The 24,468-nt window shown below is 41.0% G+C and overlaps 1 protein-coding gene across 1 annotated transcript; it reads right to left on the bottom strand.

Moving 5' to 3' along the window:
- Positions 1–22,397: 22,397 nt before the first annotated feature.
- On the bottom strand, positions 22,398–24,468 carry lratd2a (LRAT domain containing 2a). The gene has a single exon (XM_023412133.2). It carries the CDS (start codon positions 23,979–23,981, stop codon positions 23,157–23,159), a length of 825 nt encoding a protein of 274 aa, XP_023267901.1. The 5' UTR covers positions 23,982–24,468; the 3' UTR covers positions 22,398–23,156.

Consider the following 24,468-nt stretch of genomic DNA (forward strand, 5'->3'; position numbering starts at 1 on the left):
TCATGGTCTGAGGTGTTAGAACGCATCATGACAACACATGTCCAGGAGAGGGCAGTGTATTCTTCATCTATGTAATTAAACTGTCTATTTCACACAGGGAACAGGTGGACCTGAGGTTATGGCTCTTCTATATGATGGTATGGATATTCACAGTGAGGAAGAAAGTGCAATGTGGAAATTATTTGTTTTTTTCACAGATTAATATGCTTGGATTTTTTTTTATTTTTTGCATGCATGCATGTTTTTTATGCATCTGGTGGATATAACTGAAGCACATCACACCACCCCACACCATTTCGTTGTAATTGGCTGTCCCATACTCATGCAGTACCACCCATATTTTTATTTGAAACTAACAACATGAAACAACCTCAGATTTGGGTTTTATGGGATCTTAAAAGGCAACAGACCAATATTGTTTAAATTGTTTGGTTGTAAAACCGTCCATCTGTCCGTGGAACCAATCAGTTTTTCCTGGCCTCGGCTCAGACTGTTAAAGATCTCACCAAATTAGCCAATCAGAGTAAAAACGCCCTCTTAAAAAATGGTTTTAACAAAGCAAATGTGGAATATTTTAATTATTCTCAGTTGCTCCTAAAATAACTCTGTTACTGCACAGAGCTCTGTCGTGTAGGTCAGGCACAATATTATTATTATTATTATTATTATTATTATTATTATTATTATTATTATTATTATTATTATTATTGAGAACATCTACATTATTTTATCTAGTATTATAAGTATTTTAGTAATAGTTCCTCAACTTAGCCAAGAAAATGTAAATGTCTAATGAGGTGAATTTATGTTTCCCACATGCTGTATTGTGAGTGATCTCCATTTTATTAATTTTCTATGAGATTTCACCTTGACTGGAGTGTTTCCTCCTTAATTATGTTATGGATGAAAGAGAAATTTGAAAGGGAGGCAGAGGCTTGAACTTCCTTGAACATCCTTCCGACATCCTTCCAACAAGTATCTGTTCCGTACCAACAATCACGGGTTAGAACAAGAGAAGTGATCTATTCTAAGTATAAAACATATACTAGGTGTTTCGACATCCCACATAAACTCATTATTACGTCCACTCATCCCTAAGAGCTACACTCGAACAGAAAATAGGCTGCATGTTGTTTCAGGAGAACCACTGTATGTTTTGCTGCAGTTTCCTAGAAATGTGTTATTCCACCACTGGCTTTGTGCACTCAGGCTGCAGTATTAACACTGACATCACTGACTCACGGCTGCCACAAATGGAGACAATGGGGTGTACCAGAGCGTTCCCTGAAAGCTTTGTGTCATTCATAAAACCCCACTGACAGACAGCGCTGAATAATCTGGATTTTAAAAATTCTGCCATGCTCTACTTATAGTGCCAATTCTGATTATTTGTGGTCAGAGTCATGTGGTGCTCAAGCCCATCCCAGCATGCACTGGGCAGAAGGCGAGGAAGCGTCACAAACAGGCTGAAAAACCATCACAAGACAAGCACAGATAGACAATCTCACACACTTTGATCTGACTAACTCACTGGGCTGTGGGGAAAAATAAAACCTCAAAAACATCCAAAGTCCACACAGCAAAAGCCAAGGTCGGACCTGTTCTTTCCCTTTTCCCTTTCCTGCAGTAGCTTGCCGCTGTGACACCATGCTTTCCATATTTATCTGTTTTTGAAAACAAAATGCTCTCCTCAAGTGTATTGGTACTTTTGTTTTCTGGGAAATATTGAAATGAAGCAGTCCTCCTTTGTCATCCTGTGAGATGTTTTCGCATAAAACATAACCTCTCTTGCATGTCACTCATGCTTCAAGGGGCACATGGTATCTTGCGCTTCCAGGGCTGCCTTGTTCAAAAGGCACAGTGTCAACTTGCCTAATACCCAACTTTTTATTTTCCCTCTACAGACTCTGGTGCTTGAACACAATCACTGCTAATCTCTCTGCAATAGACACATGCCTGTGAGGAGAATAGAAATTAAGCAACTTTGCGTTTTTCATCATCCATGATATGAATTAGAATTTGGCCCGGCCATGAGTTAATTATTTCTTGTAGGAAGGTTAAAAGTGCTTCCAAAATACGGTCATAAGAAAGAAAACCAAATACTGAACAGCGAGACCTCACCTTATTTAAAAATAAATAAATAAATAAATAAAAAATAAAAAATGGTATTTGAATACTAAACCAGTTAGAAAGAGACCTGACATTTGTATTGCTACACGAGGGTGTATTGTATATATAAGCTGCTTAATTCCTAACCCCCTGGCTCCAAAAATGATATATCAGCAGTTTCCCTAACTGATGGCAGAGAGAAAATAGTGCAACGACCAAACAGATTAGCTCAAAATTAAACAAAGAGCACAGTGTAAGGGGATTTGCTCTGCCACACAGGGCAGTGTGGACTAAATTGGTATACAGTGGCTATGGCTACCGCCTTTGTGGTCTTTAATGCCATTGAGCTTTATAATGATTCTTATTCTCTAAAAATGCCCATTAGCTAACTTGCTGCTCACTTGAAGCCGGTGGATTAGATGTTGAGTACATAGGTACCATTGTGTGTTACCCAGCAGCAGCAGCATTAACCCTTGTCCTGCTTGTGGACCCACATCCACAACAGCACACTTGAGAGGAAAAAAGAGATGGAGAACCACAGGGCCGCTGCATATGTACTGTAGCTAATCAAAGAATGAAGAGTTTTTGTACTCAAGTGATGTACTTCAGTGTAATTCTAAGATACGTGTACTTTAGTGGAGTATATCTATTTTACACCATTACATTCCACTGCATTTCAAAGGAAAACATTACTGCAATTCTAAAAACTCTATAAGGTAATTAAATTAAATTATCTCCATATCACCGACAATGTTTAATGTTACAATTCAATTATATAATAATTATCTTTATTCAATTATTATTCTGCATAATAAGAAGTTGTATGTTTGATACTTTAAACCTGCAGAAACAGATTTGTTTGGCCACTTGGGGGCAGCAGAATCGAATAGTGAACACAACAACATATCATGACCTTTTAAGTTGATGCAGTGACTTGTTAGCAAACAGTTGTTTCTTTACAGCAGCAGATAAGAAGCAACATTAGCATTCATCTCGGGTCAACTGAAGTATATATGTCCAACATTAACTTTTTCCTTCAGCTGTGTTTTTGGTTTCAAAACAGCAAATATCTAGCTTTTAGCTGCCAAATACTCCACTAGCTTCACTTTTCTTTTTTTTTTTTTCTATAAACATATCCAGCAACATACGCGTTCAGTCGGGCTTCTGTTTCTGGCCACCTGATGCAGGCAAGTCAAATACTTACTCTCCTTTTAGGTTTGTTTTGCTTTAAACCAACTGATGAGGGAAATATCGGTCTCTTTAGCTGTCAAAATAATGGTATTTTGTTCACCACTTAGTCACTAACTATGTCTGCTGTTTGGTGCTTTTCACACAGCTGCCCGCTGCGTCCAAAAGCGATGCAATGACAGTGGCGAGAGTGAACCAACAGAGTAAAGCCGTGGCCCTGAAAGCAAAACAGCTGAGACTCGCTATAAACCTCCCTCCGTAAAGCAGAGGACAGCTGCAGACCGCAGGTGATAATTAGGTTCATCACTACCTGTGACCTCTTTCATATTATAACAGTTTTCATGTTGTCACTTGATACATCCTTAGTATAAAAATATAAATTAAAAGTGAAATTTTATGTGCAGGACTTATATTTGCAATGGAGAATTTTCAGTCTGCGGTATTCCTACATTTGAGGATGAGAGCAAATTGAGTCACTGCATGATCTTGTAGTCTTTACAAAATGACAAGCGTGTTATGTCTAATTGAACTGAAGTTCATTGATCCTCAGGGGAAGGATTAAACACACACGTTCCCCTGACATGCCGTTTACACTCTCATTTAATCCACTACTGATGCCCGCTCTATTGGCTCATCACCATCTTACATGCAAGCTCTTTGGCTGCCCCTGAGTGGGAGAAATTGTGGGCACTTAATAGAATGAGTATTTACTTCTTCAACATCCTGTCATTAGTTACAGTGTCAGCAGGAGAGACACCGGGCTGTGTACGGCGCCTGAACTGTGCCAAACATGAAAAGTTGACGAAGGGATTAAATACCCAATCCACATACTTGCACAATGGCCTCCACCCTTTTTCTCCATTTACTCTGAGCTCCCCATGGGTGAGCGAGGGGGTTATGAACAGGGGAACAGTAAAAGGGGTAATCTTTCACTCCTTTGCATAGCACAAAGGCTTAGCTGTAGATAAGCTCACACTCTGCAGCAAGTAATATTAGATAGACACCCCCCCCGCTTTAAAAGGAAAGTTGGTGATCCCTAGCTCCCACCAGCTAAATACTTTGATGAATTACATTCCCTCTCTAAATTCATTTGGATTGGTAAAAGACCTTGCATACAGCTGCGTACACTTCAATGTTCAAAGCCCTCTGGAGGTCTGGCAGCACCTGATTTTAAACTATAATATTGATTATTTCAGATAAAGCTACTGAAAACTTGATGCAACAAAGAAGTTGCTACACCTTGGCACCAAATAGAGTAAAAAACTGGTAAAACCACACAGAATTGCAGACGTAAGATTCTGTGGAGTAAAAGTCAGATCAGCATGTAGGATGTTTGCACTAATTATAGGCAGTTCTGTGTAAATTTAGACCGATGTCTAGAAATATAAAGGTTGTAATGTCAAGCTCTGTAACCTATCTCCAATTTGTTATAATTATACTACAGAATTAAGGTCAGAAGCTTAAAGAGCTTCTCGGTTTTGTTGGTTCCTGTACCTGCAATTGAGATCAGCAATCCATGCCCTTTCATTTCCTTTACCCTCTCATACACTGAGCACTTGGGGTTAACCCTTGAACATCCTTTGCCAGGACTGTGTCCACCATTTATAATGATTTAATCTTTAAAAATGCCAAAACGCTGCTGACCTCGAGATACAGGACCTTGAACTTGACTGGGACAAAATCTGGGATAACATATGTATCTAATCAAAAACAGCACATCAGTTCATTCACTATAGGTTTGCACATACATTTTATGCTATATTATACAGGCGCCTCAAAATAAAACTCACAGACAGTCCACACTAAACTAAATGCCACCAGAATACTGATACATACCTTCCTGTTTTTATAACCTCTGATCTAAGGTGGCTTAGTACCTTGAAAAAATCCTGGAATACCCAATTCCTATAATCTTATTAAACTTATTTTCATTCAACAATGACTCCACCCTCAGAGGTAACACCAGGTAAGCCCTTAGGAAAATCTGTAGGTGCAAGTTGGTCACGCATATGAGAAATCTGTGAAGATGTACATAAACCACTACATTATACATTCAGATATACAGGAATACACATGTATGCACAAGAAGGACCAATACACAGGCGTGAAAATGTTTACTTTGCATTTGAGCTACATGGCATTTAAAACTAGCACCAAAAAAACTATAAGATAAAAGCTTGAAGTAAAATCAATTTAACTCACTCTGTTTTGGGATGAACATATACCATGAGTATGTGTGTGGCACAGAGTTGAGGGATACCGTGGTCCATTTATTCACCGGTTTTGCACTTAAAAAGGTAGCTACTGTGTTCATGAGTCAGCAGGTGATGGATGGGGAGAAGAAAAGAACACTCACAGGAGGAATGATGGACAGATCGAGAGAAAAGCAAGACAGGAGTTTAGGGGAAGATGGCCATGGGTTAGGAGGGAGGTAAAAGAAAGAAATCCAGCAGGATGTGACAGAAAATGAAACAAGAAAGAGGAGAGAGAGAATAATAGAACAGCGAGAAGTCAAGAAGGGGTGTTGTAGCAAGCTGCGAGTGCAGTTTGCATGGCTCCACTCTGCGGGTGACTTTAATTACCTTTCAGCGTCACTGCCTCTCCTGGTCATGAGCTGCATGCTCTGATCACCCGCCTCTGATTATCGGGCCTTTGTGAGGGCCTCTACCCGCTGTCAGGCCGTAATTACGTTTGTGCTGGAGAGCGTCTCAGCACGTCGAAAAGCTTACAAAGCCATTATCCAAGTGCTCTCCTTCTCTACTAGCTTGAACTGCACAGTGCTGAGGAACTCAAAGGTTAAGGCTAGTACATCCATAAATTGGGTTAAATAATGTAATTAGCGGGTTTGTATGTGTAATTATTTGTGTTTCTTTCTGTTCTCTTAAGGTTAATAGCAAGATAGTTTCAAGGCTGACTTGCAAACAGAAGCAGAGAGAAAAAAAAACAGGAACTGATTGCAAAAGGAAGTGTGATGATTCATAATGAGACAGCACAATAAAGCACAGAATCATCCTGCCATTGTGAAAGGCGATGATTCGCACAAAGGGAACCACTACCTCACACGCCCAAATTCCTCCACTGTGTAAGCAAGGCGGTGATGATATAATAAATAACAGCCATGAATGTGATAAAGCCTCATTTCCTGTTTAACACATCCGTCTCCATGGTCACCAAGAGTCAACCATATGTACACATGGTGTCGATCTGTCTCCCAAGCACTGCAGTGACACCCCAACCTTCCTCTCATCCCAACTTTTACAAACTTTATTTCTTTTTTTTTTATTCACCAGCTCACATTCTCTCATTCAAGCATGCCATCACTCAATCTCAATCTGAATTTAATGCAGTAACTTGCAATCAATCTCCAAATTCTCATTTTCATCTGAGGACCTGGAAAAAAAAGTATTTTCACATCTTTTCAGATGACAAGGTTTTAGGATACACCACAGTACTGCATCAGGATAACACACTTAATACTGTCTTTTGACTCATGCCATTTTAATCTTGTTGGAATTCTCTGCTGCATTTGATTCAGTCAACCATTTCATACTCCTGCATACTCTGAAACATGATAGACATTCAGAATAAGGTGGTGTACCCCACAGTTCAATTTTCAGTCCTATTTTATTTGCATTATATACTGTATGTACCCACTGTGGTCTGTTTTTAGAAAATACAGTGTACATAATTTCTACGTTGACGACACATACCTATATTTCCCTTCAAAACTAGGTGATGCTCTGTATCTTCAGTCTTTATTGTCTTAATGATGCCAAATGTTGGATGGACAAAGATTTTCTCCAGCTTAATGAGAGTAAGATCGAGGTCCTCATCGTCAGTCCAGTTCAAACTGTAGTAGCGACACTCCTCACTGGCACCAAGAAGAGAGATCGTAGCCAATGTTAGAATGCTAACTTGCAAAGTTAAGATAGTAAATTATGCTGTACCTGCTTAACATCAACATGTAATCGTTTGTGAGCATGGTGCATGTCAACATTAGCATTTAGCTCAAAGCGATATGTTGCTTTGTGCAGCCTCATGGAGCAGTTAGCATGGCTGTTTTTGTGCTCTATAAATGAAGTGACTTAGCTGTTACTGCAGCTTAAAAACTTCATTCCTGCCCATCATTGTTGTTTGCCTTGTTTGCTTTTAGGCTGTCCAACCTTCTGTTGCATCTTTTTGACTCTCTCTCTCTCTCTGGTCCCTAAATCCTCTGTGCCTCTGATCTCTGTTACTCCCCTTTTCCTCCATCTCCCAACCCCTGCCATTCTGTCTCTCTCTCTCTCTCCCCTGCAATCACTGTCCACTGGACCAAGAAAGGGTGAAGCCGATAGCATAAAGATAGAGCTGCAGGTGTCTATTGAAGTGTTGTCCAGCCAGGCAGCCCACCTCTCAGCGTCCACATCCCACAAGCCCACCATTGTCTGAAGGTCGCACCTCTCTGAGCCATCTCATACGGCTGCTCGGGGTCTCAGAGCCCCATGCTCATCTTGCGGTCCAGCGACTTCCTGCTGAGCAAAATCAAAAGAGCTGGAATAGACCTTCAGTCGCACCAAAGTCAAAAGATTCTCGGCTTGTTGTGCATCTGTCAAGAGCAAAGCTAAGGAACATCTCTGCAGGGTACAGACCAACCTGATATCTGGCTATGATGTTTGCCTCACCCCGTGACCTTTTTCACCCAATATATGTCTAGTAAAGTCATGAGGAAAAAGAGAAGATGAATAGCAAAGAAAGGCAAAATAACATAGCAAAGGGCGGCAGAGAAAAGAGCACAGGAGGATACATTATCAGCAAAGTTTTATGACATGTTGACATTCCTTTGTCTGAACAGGAAGTAATGTGGAAACTCTCCTAATGTAACATCTACTGTATCACATGCTTAAAATTCAGGACTAGCTTACAATGAAATATATCCCTTGTTTCAAATACATTGGTGACGAAATGTAATTTTGCATTTGTTTAAATTCGTACACAATTCACAAACTTCATGCCCTAGATATTGTGATCCTGTGTCAGATTTAGCTGACGGATGGATGTTCAGAAGACCTTGATGTCATCCTGCCAGCCAAAGGCCCCCCACTATGAGACAAAGATGGGCTTAGACTTTAATTATTAGAGTTCTGACTTCAAGGTTTTGTATCATTTAGTTTCTAGCACTTTCTAAAAGACAACTTGCTCCTCCTTTAGAGGAGTTTTAAAGGGAACAGAGGAGTGTCAGTCTCCCTGTGCACCTTGACGCCACTTTACCACTAAGCAAACACCACGGTGAGGATTAAAATGTGCAGGTCTAAGCAGAGGTCTAACAGCTCCATAGAGCTGAATGGAAATGCAGAGTTCAGTGATGATTATCTAATCTCAAACCATGGATTATGAGCAAAAAGGTAACAGGCTTTATTAATGACATCATAATCACCAAGCACTAACCATTTCTAACTTGGCCCGTAGTCTAACTTTCACCCAAATTTCGTTGCTGTCTGCTAAATACTTTCTGTTAACTGACAAGGAAATAGACAAAAGGGAAGAAAAACATAATTTCCTTGGCAGACTTAAAACAGGAGAATTAGAAGGAAGATGGTTAACTAGGTGCCAGATTTTCACTACTTGGCTGAGCCATCATAAAAACCTAACTGGAGCTCCTCCTTATATGAAAGTCTGTATCCAGGCAACCATAGAATTGGCCTTGAAATGTGATTGGAAGTTATCCCTGGCCTGGAGCTAAAACATCACCAGGGGTGATTTCTAAGACACAAATATGTCACATTTCAAACCACCTCTTCAGACATACATATCCATTGTTAACAGCAATAAAACTCTGGCCTGTCTTTAAACACCATTCATTATACCGACAATTTACTTCGCAACTGTGGACTTCTCGAGGCACTTGGGTCGCAGATTAAAGCTTCTTGTATGTAGTGGTTATTTCATCTGGAGCAAAAAAGTGTCAACTGCCTTTGATTGCTGCCGTGCCTGATCGCGGCTGTGTGTCTCTTTCATGTGTTGTCGCATTCAGCGTGCGTTTGCTTCCCAGCACAGCGAGCCATCAGAGGAACAAGAGTCTGTGCCCCCTGAACGGATTTCCCTGACACATGGCAAGATTTTTGTCAAGCATCTCCTAGGAGGCAGCAATGCTACCAATTACCTCAGCGGAGTCAGCCAGCCGTCTCGGCGGTTTGACAGATGACTTTGACCTAAGCAAACACGAGGACCTTCTCTTGGTTGACACATACGGCTGCTGTTGAAGGGAGAGGTTGATGGGTTGAGGTGTGGGTATGGAGGATGTGAGGCTTATTTTCAGTTTTCAACCTGTACAGTACAAGCCTCAGGCATACAAGGACAGGTAAGTTACCTTGATGGCAGGGTTCTGTGCGGCCCCTGCGAATGCAGCCCTCTGCAGTCTATTCACAAACACACATACACACTGATATTTTTTTCCCTAATGACTGGGTTCACAACCCATCTCCAGCTGGGCCTGAGAGCTCGGCCATACTTTTACTGAGCCGCAGAGCCATGAATGCAGCTTCCTGTGATAAGGGACGCTGAATGTGATGACCGACTCGTGGTAGATATGTCAGTGTGAGGATAATAATAAAGACGTTTATTCATAGGGTCGCCGACAAATTTTGCAAACTGCTTCTCATAAAACTGGAATAAAAACCAAATTACGGGAATGAAAACAAGCAAGCCTGAATATCAACAAAGTTAACAATAACAGGACATTTGCTTTTTCTTACTAACAATGTAGATGACTGAGTCTTACTCTATAAACCTGCAGGCCCCTTTTTTTTGATGAAGAAGAAATGACTCCGCTAAAGTGCTTCAATGAGATGGAGCTGTATAACTGTTAAACCTATACCCTCCTACAGCAAAAAAAAGCCTCATTATATCAGTTTAATATCAACATTACTGCACAGTCGGTGCCAAACACACTGAGGTACGGGAGATCTAAATAAAATATGGACTACTTGCACTTTGCAGTGTAATTGGTACACACTTGCTTTTCGAATGGTGGCACTGCATGACTCTTCGCGGTGTTATTAACATTCCCTCTGATATTACATGCTGTTAAAACACCCCCGTGTTAATCAGAATAAGGCTCTCGAGCCTTATACTCCCCAAACGTCTGACTTGATCCTTTGTTTTCTGTGCTGCTGTTATTATCGTAATCAAGCCTCTTGAAGTACTGGAATTTCCTGTGCTTTGGCTGACCCACCGGGCAGAGAGTGATGAAAATGTACCTCATGAGGGTGAGTTCATTATTTTAGGCTTTACACACACACTGAATACAAATGCAGAGTAAATGTACCTGGATGGTATATCTCACCTCTGGTAAACATCAAAGTGAATAACTTGGGTTCTTTGTTTTTCTTGGAACGATTACAGTGTGATTTACACTGCTTTACTTCTTATTTTGCCACCGTTTCATAATCTTCACTTTGAATTCACTGATGACGCAAGTTTTGCAGCAAACACAAATTTAAATTTAGATTAAAAATGTCCCCTCAACAACCAAATAGTTAAAATACTGTAGTCGTGCCGTGTTTTTCTTTTCAGATTTTGTCCCCTGATGTTCACAGGAAGAGAATTGGTGTCCTTTAAAAGCTTCTGATTGTCTGGCTCTTATGGTGCACAGAAGAAATGACACAATAAAGCATACTGCACCATAATGTAAAACATTGTGTTTCAGACAATGCCTCACTAGTATTTAATACTGAATGTTACTTCTTTTCTGTTAATACCTATATATAATATAATTTCCTGTCATCAAACGTGTTATAATTTCAGCGAGACCTGCAGATATTGATATTTTTTTAGGTTAAGCCTGATTGTCAGGTTCATTTTCTCTGTCATACCAGCTTTGGGTGAGTATTGTGTGTCAGGACATAAAAGGGGCTCTGCTCCTGCCTGGCAGCAGCTATAGTGCAGAAGCTGGACCACATGGTGAGCACCAATGACACAAATCTGAAACGGTGTCTTTTTGAATTTATCCTCCACCCTCTCTCTTAACACAGTTTGGGTGAGGAAATAATGAGGTGCAGCCTTCTCATCTCATCCAGTGGTGTTTGACAGATCCTTAAAGCTGCAATAACTGATTGGCCACTTGGGAGCAGCGGAAACGAGCTGTGAGCACCATACAGTTATATTATCACCTTTTGGGTTCATATGGTGAAATTGTTAGTGTATGGTTGCCTATTGCACATCCAGAAGACACGGAACAACATCAGAATTAATTTGGAGAAATGTCAGGAAAACTGGCAAATATACAGTTAGTCCAATATTCACTCACGTTTAATTCTATTTTTGTCTGCGCTGAATCCGGAAAAAAAATACCTGCTTCTTGGAGGAGCTATTTTTAAGTTTTGCTATGGCTACATGGCCAACATTAGCATTAAAAGCTGTTTACGTTTAAGTCCAGCATCAGACTTCATTCCTTTACTTGACAAGAGCTGTCTCCAGCAATGTAAAGCAACCCTCTTGTTTTGCTTCTATCTCTATTCGGTTCTATTCTTGTCCTGAAGTTAGCACGCGAACGAACTAGCCCCAGCCTGGTCAGACTGTCTCGTCATTATCTGATACCGAATCACTGCAGCACCAAGGCTGCTTTATTTTGTAAACACGACCATGGCTGTAGCTTTTGCTAAGACTGGTGAGTAAACAGCTGTAAATGCTAATGCTAGCCATATAGCCATAGCAAAACTTAGAAATAGATCCTTTAAACTGCTAAATGCTCCACTCTATTCACCAACTACTTGCTAACATTGTCTTTTTGCTGTGTTTTGTGCTAAACAGGTTGTTTATAGGGGAGTTTTAGAGCTTTTTTGCTGAGAACAGTTGCCTAATGCTGTCAAACAACACACTGACATCAGTGAGAATAAACCATTACTGTTGGTGTGGGTTCATCCCAGGTCATAAAACCAAAACAATGAGCATAACATGCCAAAATGCTCCGTATAGTTGAGCGAAACTGCAGGGTCAGGTGATAATTCTCTGTGGGGTAGTGTGATCACAAGTGATCACTTTCACATTACACATACATTATACATATTTGTAAAAACCTTGATTAGAGCTGCTTTAAAGTAAGGGATTTGAATAAATGAAATTTCAGACAGAGAACCAGAGAATTAGAGCCACAGTGAAGGTCAGAGTTCACTCACACATGGTGGAGAGGTGACCCAACCAGCTGTTATCCCTACTTGCCTCATTCCTGGCATCTGGAAGCCAAACATTTATGCAAATGAGCAGCAATTAGTACAAGGATGCTCATTTGCCCTAGTGCGCTCCCCAAAGACGAGCGGAAATCAAGGAAGAGAGAGCCAAGGGGTTTAAACAGGAGAGGGTAAAATTTCATGAATAGTGATATGTCGTGTAACATGCTGGCTGACCTCCCTGCAGTGAAAACCAGAGTCAGTCCTCTCTTTTGGCAAAGCTGTTAGTGACAGCTCCTCGACTGCCGACTGCCTGTAGAATCATTAGCAGAGGAAGCTCAGCATGCTGACACTCTATCTGAACAAATGGCCTCTCTGTAGAGACAGGTAAAGCAAAGCCCTTAACTATATGGAGAGAGACGAGACTGCTTGCTCCTGAAGCTGATGAAGTCACAGGGGGCACTCAAGTCCCTGCTGATTATCAAGCATACAATTCAAATTCACTTCCTGCTGTACACCATCAGTCTTCAGCCCTGGATCATCTCAGTTTCCCTGAGCCCTGACCTCAGCTGCAGTTGAAGTAAAACATGAAAACCTAAGCTCAGCCTCAGAGTGATTGACTGCTATCCAGCTCTGATTTCACAATGAAGATGATGTGTGACACGCATTTGGAGCAACACCTTGGTCCCCGGATCTCCAGACAGATGGCATGTGCCAGTTAGAGCGTGCCCTCAGCTGTCTGCAGCAGCCCGGCAGAGAGGAGCCATCGCTCGACAATCTACCCGTCTACTACAGTCTGTCCGCCATCAAAATTATATGACCAATATGCTCTGTTTCAGCCGGGGCTCAGGAGAATATGCCATTATGGCCTATTTGCATCATGTGCTCTTCCAATCTAATAAAACAGAATGTCTGAGGAGCAGGGTAATATTTGGGTAACAAGCTTGGAAAACACACAAAGACCACATTTGTACACAAACATTTTCTCCTTTATACTATTTTGAGAGGGTGATTTGCCTTTTATCTATAACTTAATCAATGTAAACAGATATCCATCATCACTTATGCAAATGGCCAAAAGCCAGATGATGTAATGAGAAAGACGGGGTACACTTGAGTGAATTCTGAAAATTACCTTTTGTTTGAAAATAACTGTAAGCAAGCAGATGACAGTCATTACAAAGTCTCACATGCATTCATAACTAATATGAAAATTGGCAATGTGGTGCAGCACAATTTTCTGTGCTTTCAAGAGCATCGCGTTTTGAACAAGTAATTGCTCAGGCAGCCTCATGAAAGTTGCTGTTAATTTGTTTGTTAAGGGGGAAATTGTAGCTGCATGAGGAGGAGAGGCAGAATGCAAATCGATTTTGGAGCACCTCCTTCCTGCTTGTTACCCCATCTTGTAAGCTTTCTTTTACTTTTAAACGGCCTCTGAAGAGTCTAAAGGCGGCTTATTATTTTAGACAGTGGAACAGCTGTGGTCAGGAGGGAGTCAAACCAACACAGCCTGTGCAGAGGCTGCCACATAATGAGGATGTAAATGCAGGGATGCAGCCAGGGCAGCAGAGTTCAGCTATAATATGTCCCCTAGATCTGGCAGGCTCACATAGCATATTACATATTTACATATAATTCACACAGCACTTAATATATTTAGCCCACTGTTTTGTGATCTTAGAGATTTTTTTAAGCAGGAGAAGGACAGCACGCTCACTGCACCTTCACTTAACACAGTCTGGAATTTATGCAAAACATCAGTTAATGAGTCAGAGCTTTGATTCATCTTAGGTGTTATTCTGCACCAGCAGCATGTACATTTTTCAGCTAGACTTGAAGCTTATACTGGATGAGCTCATACTTACATGTTAGTAGAAGAATTGCCAATTATGATTATTTGCCTACACAACTGCACACATGGTTTGACAGAACTAAGGAGACACTTTGAGTCAATTGAACTTGCAAACAAGGATAATTAGAAGTAAGGTAAATAAAAGACATCAGCACTCACTAACTTAGAACAACTGCAAAGTCATTAAACCATGAATAGGAAATTATTGCTAAATTAAATGATATAGCTTCCCAGATGTTCAGATAGGAGCTGCTAATTGACTTGATAAAGGGTGTCTGGTCTGGTGTCTGGTGCAATGAAAAAAATCATTAGAATCATTCAAACTGAAGAGTTCGGCTAATTTGTCGTGGTGTTCTGCCCTTTCAGATCTGATCTCTGCCTGCATATACAGCTGTGTAAACAGATAAGGGTGTGATAAGAAGAAACTGTTGGGCCACCGCGTCCTTTGACTCATACACTCTGCCCTTGTGTTCTCCAATTTAGCAGCTTAATGGTGCGTTAACACAGAAGAGAAAAGCCTTTATTGTTGGGTTACAGTATGTAAATTTGCTTTTGATTTCCCAGACTCGTGTCATGCAGCAAAATGACTTTCTAGACAAGTCTCCCATAACATGGATAAATAGGGCTGCTGGAAGACATAACGTGATTCTGATGCATCAGACTGTTAAACACTTTTCTAAAAGCTTAACATAAGCATGCCTTTAATAGCTTGTGTTTACTTAGCTGATGCAAATTACCTCAAATTATTTAAAACAACTCAATTCATGTGATTGCAAACACAAAGTCCTATCATCTCAAAATGACCAGCTCAAAGCACCCCTGCCAGTGGGAGCTGCCATGGACGGATAAACAAAGCCTGGACAGACAATGACGGCACCTGCCTCTTCTGCGTCTCAAGCCACTCAGCTGCTGCCACTCGACTGTGGACTTCAAACGAAAGACCATTGCTCCAGGCTACACTGTGGGCAAAACACCCGGGCAGCCTTCCTAATCATTAGAATTGAAAAAATTGAGAAGAATAATTGAATCTAAAAAAAACTGGTGTCAGTGTATCAGAAGCTAAAACCAGCTTGTTGGTAAAAATGTATTACAAGCACTTTAATTAAATCCGTCACGACAGTTATGATTTTTTCTATCTTTAAAAACAAGACAAAGGTAACTTCTGAAAGAGAATCAGCTTCTTCTTCTCTCAAATGAAAAGCTAAATTCATGAGCAATAAACTTTGCTAAAGTTGCTCAGTTCAATACAGTCTTAAATGCTACATACTCATCTCGTATGACCATCAGCTTATGATGGCCACCTTCAGCGAATGGTAGCAAAGTTAGATATTGCTGTTTAACTGAAATCACAGATAATATGGAGACAAGTAAATGCAAATGAATGTGCGTTTCATTTCACCTACTGTTATGCAGATATTAGAAGTTGAACGCATCAAGAGCAACAGTTGGCGGCACTAATACTGTGTTCACATCATACTGTTTAGACTGTAATTACGTCAACCTCCAAATCCTAATTCCGAATCGGAGATATCACTGACACTGACAATATCTTAATTAAAAGAACTACATACATGTCAACAAACTGTTGGCTGCAAATGCACCACCACTGGCAGTTACATCAAAATAAAATATAATATTAACACTAATACAATCAGTTCAGCTAATTTTATAGGAGCAATTCCCTATCTTTCATTTGGTAATGAATACCACAAATAAAGTTAATTTATCCTATTTATGTTTCTACAAAGTTATCATTAGCACTAACCAAGTTGGAATAATGAGTGAATGCTCCAAAGTCACAATAAGGAGCAAAGTCAGAATAAGAGCGCAGCATATTTCTGCAGTCAGGTGCCACTAAACCACTGCAGAAGAAGAGAGCATGATGGGATGACATAATTAAAAGAGAACCAGACCACAAATGGTGGAAAGCAATGTAGGAAATGTGATGAAATGGCTTTTATGTTTGTTCCACATATTAATTTGAGCAAGGTCACAGGCTCCTCATCCCTCCACATAGATCTGATGTTTTGGTGCGCTACAACTTTTAGTCTCTTCAGTGAAGTGGAAGTTTCAGTCACATGCTTCCTTATTTATTTGATAAGCCCGTTTCAATTGGTCGCATTTTATTTTTTTCAATACACAAACCAAAAAAACTTTTTTGTAATATTCAAATTTTTTTCTAATAATATATTTTTAAAGCACAAATTGAAAATGGAAACATGCTTATAGTCCCGCTTTAAAATTAAGTTTGTTTCCATCTCAGAACAACCACCTCACAAATTTCTCATTATTCACCATGTCAGTGATGAATCAGTCTGTTTTGTTTTATTCCAATGATTTTTGGCTAATGCGAGTTGTTCAGGCATTTCTCCTTTAAAAATGTTTTTTGTCAACCTATCAGGAGAAGCACGACATCACAGTATCTTAATTGTCCTCTGGGCACTGGGGATTGTTCTTGGCATGACTCAAACACACAAAGAAAGGCTGTGTTGCTATTGTGGTTGGCTGTTATTCACTCCAATCATGGCAGGTGTAATCAGCCGACCTTTTCCCATCATCCTCTCTGTTTGTCCAGACAGGTCATGCCACCAAGAGAACCAGACTTGAATCCGAAAACATTTACAAGCATTTGAATAAGCACTTGCAGCTTTTAATGAGTTTATTCACACTTGATTTCTTATCAGGAAAGAACCCTCAGGTGGTCCTCCATTTTTTGGGCTAAATTGGGGTTTTTGTTCTTTTTTGTTCATAGAAGTATAGGTTTGTATAAATGTGTGTGTACCTATATTTATGCATGTTGCCTTGCGGTTGGAAAAGAATCAATCTCTTTTTGGATACTGCAGTGATTCAACACTCATTTTTCCACTGACTTTTTCACTTTTTAAAGCTGGGATGTGGTATTTATTCAGCTGGGGTGAAATTATGTAGGTTTGTGACACATCTTTCATTTTATAGTGATTTTAAAAAAAGACTTTAGCGTAATCTTGTTATGTTTTGGCATTAATGGTATTTTTCTTGATCATTAAAGATATGAGAAATAAGAGCTTTTGTTAGATGAGTTTTAAGGAATTAATTAAATGTAAAGGTGTTGATAGGTATTTTTCGTTGGAATTGGCCAGACTAGCTGCATCGGCATTAAATGTTCTGTAGACGATTGTCACTAGATGTCGCACTAAACCACCAGCAACTCAGACCAAAACAAACGCCTCGGCGGCCACAACTCCCCCTCTCCTCCCTTCACGTTTTCAGTCAGCAACGTGTTACTAAACTCAGTGAAAGCGACGCTAAACACACAACAAGAAGCACAACGGAATAACGTTACTCTGCGTACACGACAGCCAATAAAAATCAATCCGGCCACAACCTTTAGCCCACGCTGTCATTGCTATGATATGCTCCGCAGCAAAGCTAGCAGTAAGCAAGCTAGCGGTAGCAACCGTTGCCTAGCACATTCATAATATGACTAACAGCAACTTAGCTAACGTTATCATGCCTCCTGTGGCCAGTCACTAGTAAAAACAGACATGTAACATTATGAAGCCATTACTTACGCATCCAGGAGAAGAAAAGCCAGTTCCTGAGTCAAGCGGGAGCTCTTCATCAGCTTGTGGAGCTCTCCATCTTGCCAGACCAGTGTTGGTTCCGCGGGCAGAAATTCAGCCTCGTATCTGCGGCGCTAACGGCGGGTAAAGACACTGAAGGAGCCGGTAAAACTTTAAAAAATAAAGAAACCTTTATAGATGTTTTTACACGCCACCGCGACCGGGATTTAAGACAGTAGTCCGCATGACCAGCCCACCTGTGCTCTGGTCTCATCTCTTCTTTTGTAGGACTCCTTTTTGCAGAAAACGTGGTTTCTTCAGTGGGAAATTCTTAAAGGTAGCTTTCACCTGAACAGCAGGGCACTGCACGGTGCCATCTTGTGCGTGGGCGGTGCCTGTGTCTTCATAAAGGTACGGAGGACATAACACGCACGTGCACACGCACTAACATGAACGCGCTGCCAGATGGGATACCAAAACAAAGAACAGAGAATCTCAGATTACAACATATGTGTTGGTGGTGATGTGACTTAGTTCTCTGCTCAGGACGCCATTATTCCACTATGCATTTAAATAAAATAAAAATTAGTTTGCTGCTATATTATTGCTTAAAGTTTTGTTTACAGAATCTTCAACTGAATCAACAACCTTGAGCAAAACTAAATAAATGTTGCCTATCTGTCACAGTCTGTAGGTCCTTGAATTGAAAGCTTCTGATGGTGTGCTAAGTCTTCTGTTAGTGTTTAAATAACAGGCTGGGAAATAGGGTATTTCCAATGTTAAATCAATCCTGTGTGGTGAGAATGAGGACAGGACTACATCAAGATGAGCCCCCCAAACAGGTTTTTTAAACCTGTTTATGACTGTTCATGTGTTCATAGGAATCTACTTATCTACATGATACAGACAGTAAAGATATGGGAAGCACACTTTCAAAATCATGAAAACACAGCTTGTTAAAATGCACTGTCCAACACACACTATAAGGTAAATGTCTCTTTGAGTGTTTGCATTTAAGCCACAGTGGGACATGAATTCCATTGTGATGCTTTCTTATAACACAACTAATTTCATCAGTTCATCAGCACCCGACAGAAACAAAATCTACACAGTAGCAGCGACAGGCTGAGGTACCTGGAGGCAAGCACTGGCAGTTGATTATAATTGGGTTGCATCTGCTATGTCCAAGCTTTCACATCCCATCCGGAGGAATGGCCTGGCAGACAGTTAATGCTGGAAGACTGCTGCTTCACTGTAAGTGCAGTCAGACTGTATACTACAGAGGGAACGCTCTGTATATAAATAAAATGACCTTAGTGATATTAATTTGGAGGTCGTGCAGCCGATCCCATCAGGCCATTTCTGCATGCAGCAGGAGGGAGGGAAACATCCAGGATATGTCCATCACAGAGACGATGATGTCACTCACATGTTCATATCTATGATCAGTTTAACCTGCTCTCTACCTCACCTACAGTTCTCAGGAAGTTTACAATAAGTTAAGTTTATTTTAAAAAGCACTTTTCTATATCAAATATCATAAGGTGCTTCCCAAGTCAATCCAAAAACAGCATGAGACCGACAAACAAACTAAGAACACACACACAGAACATCAATAAAAGGTCTGTTCGTACAAGAGGGTTTTCAGATGACATTTAAAACTGTTTACACTTATATCTGACCTGAATGCTGCTCCAGAGCCTGCGCCAACATGGTCAAACAAAGTTTTGCGTTTGAGTGTTGACTGAGTCACAGCAGGAAAAGTCCTGGTCAGAAGACCTCCTGCGTAAAGAGCCGGTGGTTAAGAGTTCATTAATGGGGCAGTTCCCAACCGTGAGCCCCCTCCCCAAGGGCGTCCAAGATAAATGTCTGGGATCAGAAGATCTAAAAATCTCTGTCTTACTGTGAATTTTGCTTCTAAATTGAGATCTTAAACTCCTCTCTTCTTAAAACTTGTGAAAAGAAATCTGCCCATCTGTGGTGGCAATATTTCTATTTGTTTCCAATTTAAATGAATTTGTTTCAAGTATTTTAGTGCAGCAACCTGCCTTCCTCCTTCTTGTCTCAAGGCACAAACACTAATTGCTAGAAAATCCTTCAAATAAGTGGCTTTCTAACAGACTGACATTGAACATGCAGATTTTTCACATTTTGAGGTTTATAGGATTTAATTATGGACAGAAATGCATTGATCAGATGGAGGTTTTTAAAACTTAATACGAAATATAAAACAAAATGATGTAATGCTTTGCCCTTTTTTCTTGTCATATAGCAACTGGATACTTTGACTTGTTCAAGCCTTCAAATGAAACAGTCTGACAAGGAAGACGTGCTCACAGTTCACGTCCACCCTCAAACAAGGCGCCTTCTAAGCCTCATCGCACTGAAATTCATCTCTTGTGAAGTTCAAATTCTGCCAAACCTCTCAAGAACCAAGACCTGTAACACCACTGCACCTCACATACAGGATGTTCCCACATTACTTACATGAGACTATTACCCCTTCACAGCTACAGCAGTAACATCTGCACAGCTGCGCTCCTGTCTTGTTAAATTACAATTTATTCAATATAAGTTGTCTAATACACTCAGGAAGGGCTGAGCTTGACAAGACCCTATGGAGGCTTTAAAATGTCCTAATTTAATCAGAGTGCTGGAAGGGACATCAAACCAACCTCTGTGAAAGGCAGCACATGGTGTCTAAGGAGGCCAGTACAAATGTGGTCAAAATGTAGCACATGTAGCATACCGTTTTCGACTGTTTGTTCCCTGTGGTAATTGTAACAGAATATTCAGACCTCTGACAGACTGTCACAGATGATTTCAAGTTAAATACACTAGTATTTCAAACTGTGGGGGAAGCAGCTACAGGTTTTAAGCTATAGATGTTGACTGTATCCTCATTCTGTTGCATGGAACAATTCAGTGCACACAGCGCAGTTGTTCCTGCTTCAAAAACTGCAATCTTTGCTTGAAAAAATCACTGAGGCACAAAGGAGCAGACAAATAGATGTGGAGGATGTGAGTCTACCACACCAGAGTCTATAAAGTCTATAAAGATTGACTCCAGCAGCCATTATATTCATTCTCGCCACATCCGTTTGCACACAATAAACTTTTATACCTTGTATGTGAAGTGAACATGTGTGGATGATTTTTGTAGGCTTCTACAACTACAACTAAATAAGCTTATCGCTGCCATGATGAAGTCGCAGCAGTTATTCTTTCCATTGATACAGAAAGGTGTGTCATCACATTGATGCTGTAAAAACACTCTGTGTTACAGTGTTTCCACATGTCCTTCAGGGCTGTTATCTAAATCGCTACCAAAAAATATGCAGGGGAATTTATATACAACGACAAATTTAGCTTGTTGATATTATGATCAATTTGTTTCTATTCATAGTTCCACTTTGTTATTTGTCAGTTTCAGCTGAATGCCCTAACGTGGCCCCAAGGAGGAATTCTGGATCGCTTGAAAGAATATTGCTTTAGCTTTTTTACTATTTGTTCATTTTTAATCCTAATGCAATTTTTGTGTGCCCTTTCCAGCTGTTGGCTCCTGGAATCAACACAATCTTTCACCCAACTAGTCACGGTACTGCCCGCAGGAATTAGGCCTTAATTTTCTCAGAGAGTTGATTGATGAGGAAGCAGGTGTTATATATTTTGATAGTCTGCCCTAGTTCAAGGTAGATTAGCCCCGTGGTGCAGGTTGCCATGGTGACACCTCAGTTAAAAGTGAGCCAAATTTGAGACGAAAACACCAGGATTAAACCAAAAGTTAGCTCACAACAACCCATGAATCAACCATAAATCAAGCAGAACCACCTTCTAATAAGGCACTTTATAAAGGTTGTAACTGATGGCTTTATTAATGGGTAATAAATCGTTAACTAATTTTTTCTTAAGTTCTTAATAAATTAATTTTGGTCCAGATCTTCTGCAGCCACTTTTTCCCAAGATAAGCAGTCATACGGACCAATCACTCTGCGGGCTCTTTCACAATTGGGAAACCCAAAACTGGGTCATTAATGGCTTATAACTGCATTATCACATGAAGGAGACTTGTTAGAAATCTTGCTGTAATCTTTCACTGGATGGATCGTCAGCCTCATGGAAGTCTAAAAACTTTGGTGATAGTCAAATAAAAAGTCTAGCAACCTTTGACTTTAAAGCAGCGAGGAGTTTTCTGAAATAATACATTTTTGGAGTAAAATCATGCGGATGAAATACTGAACATTTCAGCTATGTCAGTGTTAGCTGTGGTGATGCAGCCTGTGTTTGTGAAGTCACCACTCATCGATTTTCAAATGATTACATGCTAAAACAGACCATGAACTATTACCAGGGAAAATACTCACTGAATTTTCTCTTTTTTGACAACAGTTCAGAAAATGCTTCTTCTGCAACAAGTCAAACATTTAACCTCTGTAACCCAGCAAGTTATACTGATGTAAAAAAACAAATAAAAACTTTTATATCACATGATGAGGACAGGACTGCCCATTTAAATACACAGCTCATGTACTCAGCATTAATTGATCAAACAGACACCGTGTGTTCAAGGAGGAAAGATTCTTAATGCATGTAAATAAGACAATATGACAGAAGACTCTGTTGAAAAAGAAACAATGATTCATGGTTTACTCGGACTTTGGGTACATTTCACACAGACTTACTCGATCAGTGTAACACAGGCCAGCTCCACAACATTTTCTTCAGATGTGCTGGTGCGAGAATGACCCTCGAAAAGGCAGAGAATCCCTCTTGTTTTCAGCTCTGACACTTTACTGTCTGGGTGAGCTGAGAGGTGAAGTTAAACCACACAAGGATCAAGTGACAGGACACACTATGAATAAAGACACGTTCACTCTACTTACAGAATCATGACATTTGAAGACAGATGTGTAAAGCTCTTATAAAACTATACATTCTGTATGTATGCATGTGTGTGTGTGTGTGTGTGGGGGGGGGGGGTTGGAGGGGCTGCACACAAACAAACAAGCCCATCGATTAATTCAGTCGATTCAATTTCTTTCAGATAATTGAATTCATAATTGCTAAGGCCATATAGAGTCAGAGGATGTTGTGAATTGTGGCTTTAAGGCAATAACGTTGCTATAAACTCATGGAAACACGGACCAAAATGCGCAATTAAAATGACAAAATTCAAGTAGAAATCATGGCGTGTGATCCAATTAAAACCAAAACGAAGGAGTGCAGGCTTGCTATAGGTTTAAGCAGGTTGTACCAGTTTGTGTTTGGTAGAGGCTACTCTACTTGCAAAGCAAATTATCTCTGAAGAGCATGAGAAAGGCGTCAGTCAGCGCCCGGCTCACTTTTTGTCTCCTCCACGCTGTTGAAATGAGTTGCCAGCTCCTGCAACACGGCTGTCCTGCCCAGGTGATCGTTCCTCCTCTTCTCCATGACCATGTCCTCCAGGCTCTGAAACTCCAGCACGTGTGAATGTTTGTCCGACATGAATATTTTCAGCCTGTACGGCTGTTTGCCTATCCGTATCTCCCCACCCATTTTGAACTCCCTCTTGCCGAACCTGCACCAGGCTGCGAAGCACTCGGAGTTCCTCCAGCTCAGCTCTCGGTCCTTTAAGCCCACCTGCTCCATCGCGTTCTGCACCACCATGTCCGCACCGAGAGCTTTAAACTTGTACAAGTCGTTCACAATCCGGCACCTCCTCCCTTGACTCGCGTCTGTCAGAAAGCTGTTTTTCACCTCGGCTCTGTGCAGGTGCACCACCTGGAAGTCCCCCACATACACCGCCCAGTGCGGGTACTGTCCCGTGGCCACAAACTCCACCAGGTCACCTGCTTTACATTTGTTCAGTAGATTCTCCGGGGAGTAAACCTCCAGGCTGGCAGACTTCACGCTCTTCTCGTAAATGCATTCATCCCTGTTGTAGACGGCGCACTCCACCTCGTCGCGCTGGTCGTATTGTTTCTCTTCCTGATTCGGGTCTTTTTCCGTGCCGTCGACCGCACAGCCTTCCTCCAGCTCGTCGTCATCGTTGGAAAATATGTAAGAGACGCCGATCCGTGGTCCGTCCTCCGTGTCCACGCCGTTCGGGTCCACTGTGGGAACTTCTGCGTAACTTAAATGTGACAGCTTGTCCATCTGATTCCCCATGCCGCTGCTCACCTGGTAGCAGCCTGTGTAACACGATCTGATGCCGAGAGCTGTTACCGGTCGCCAAACATCATCACCATCTGCCACAAACCCTCACAGCTTAAAACTTCCGTCGCCCTGCCGCCGTCGGACAGGGTTTTATCCAAATTACGCATAAGAATATCCCCGTGATGACTGCTGGGAAAACCTGTTAGTGCCCCATCAACAAGTGTGGAGTTGGGAGGAGAACGCAAACTGGTTTCACATTCACCCTGAACAAATATCCTCAGGTGTTGCCTCGCAGACTCACCGATCGTTCCCCTGCGTAAAGTTCCGTCCCCCAGCTGTCGCACACAAAAAACAAAGGGACTTAAAATCCAAACACGGGACTGTTTCACGTGTTTGTCTTCACCGCAGATAAACCAGTCCACTGCGCTGACGGCGAGCAGACTGCGCACAGTGCAGCAGACACCCGCCGAAGTGAAGGTAGCTCTGTGCCTCGGCATCA

The sequence above is a fragment of the Seriola lalandi genome, unplaced genomic scaffold, assembly GCF_002814215.2.
Source record: "Seriola lalandi dorsalis isolate HSWRI2012SDOR001 ecotype SW California unplaced genomic scaffold, Sedor1 jcf7180002054476, whole genome shotgun sequence".
Lineage (NCBI taxonomy): Eukaryota > Metazoa > Chordata > Actinopteri > Carangiformes > Carangidae > Seriola > Seriola lalandi.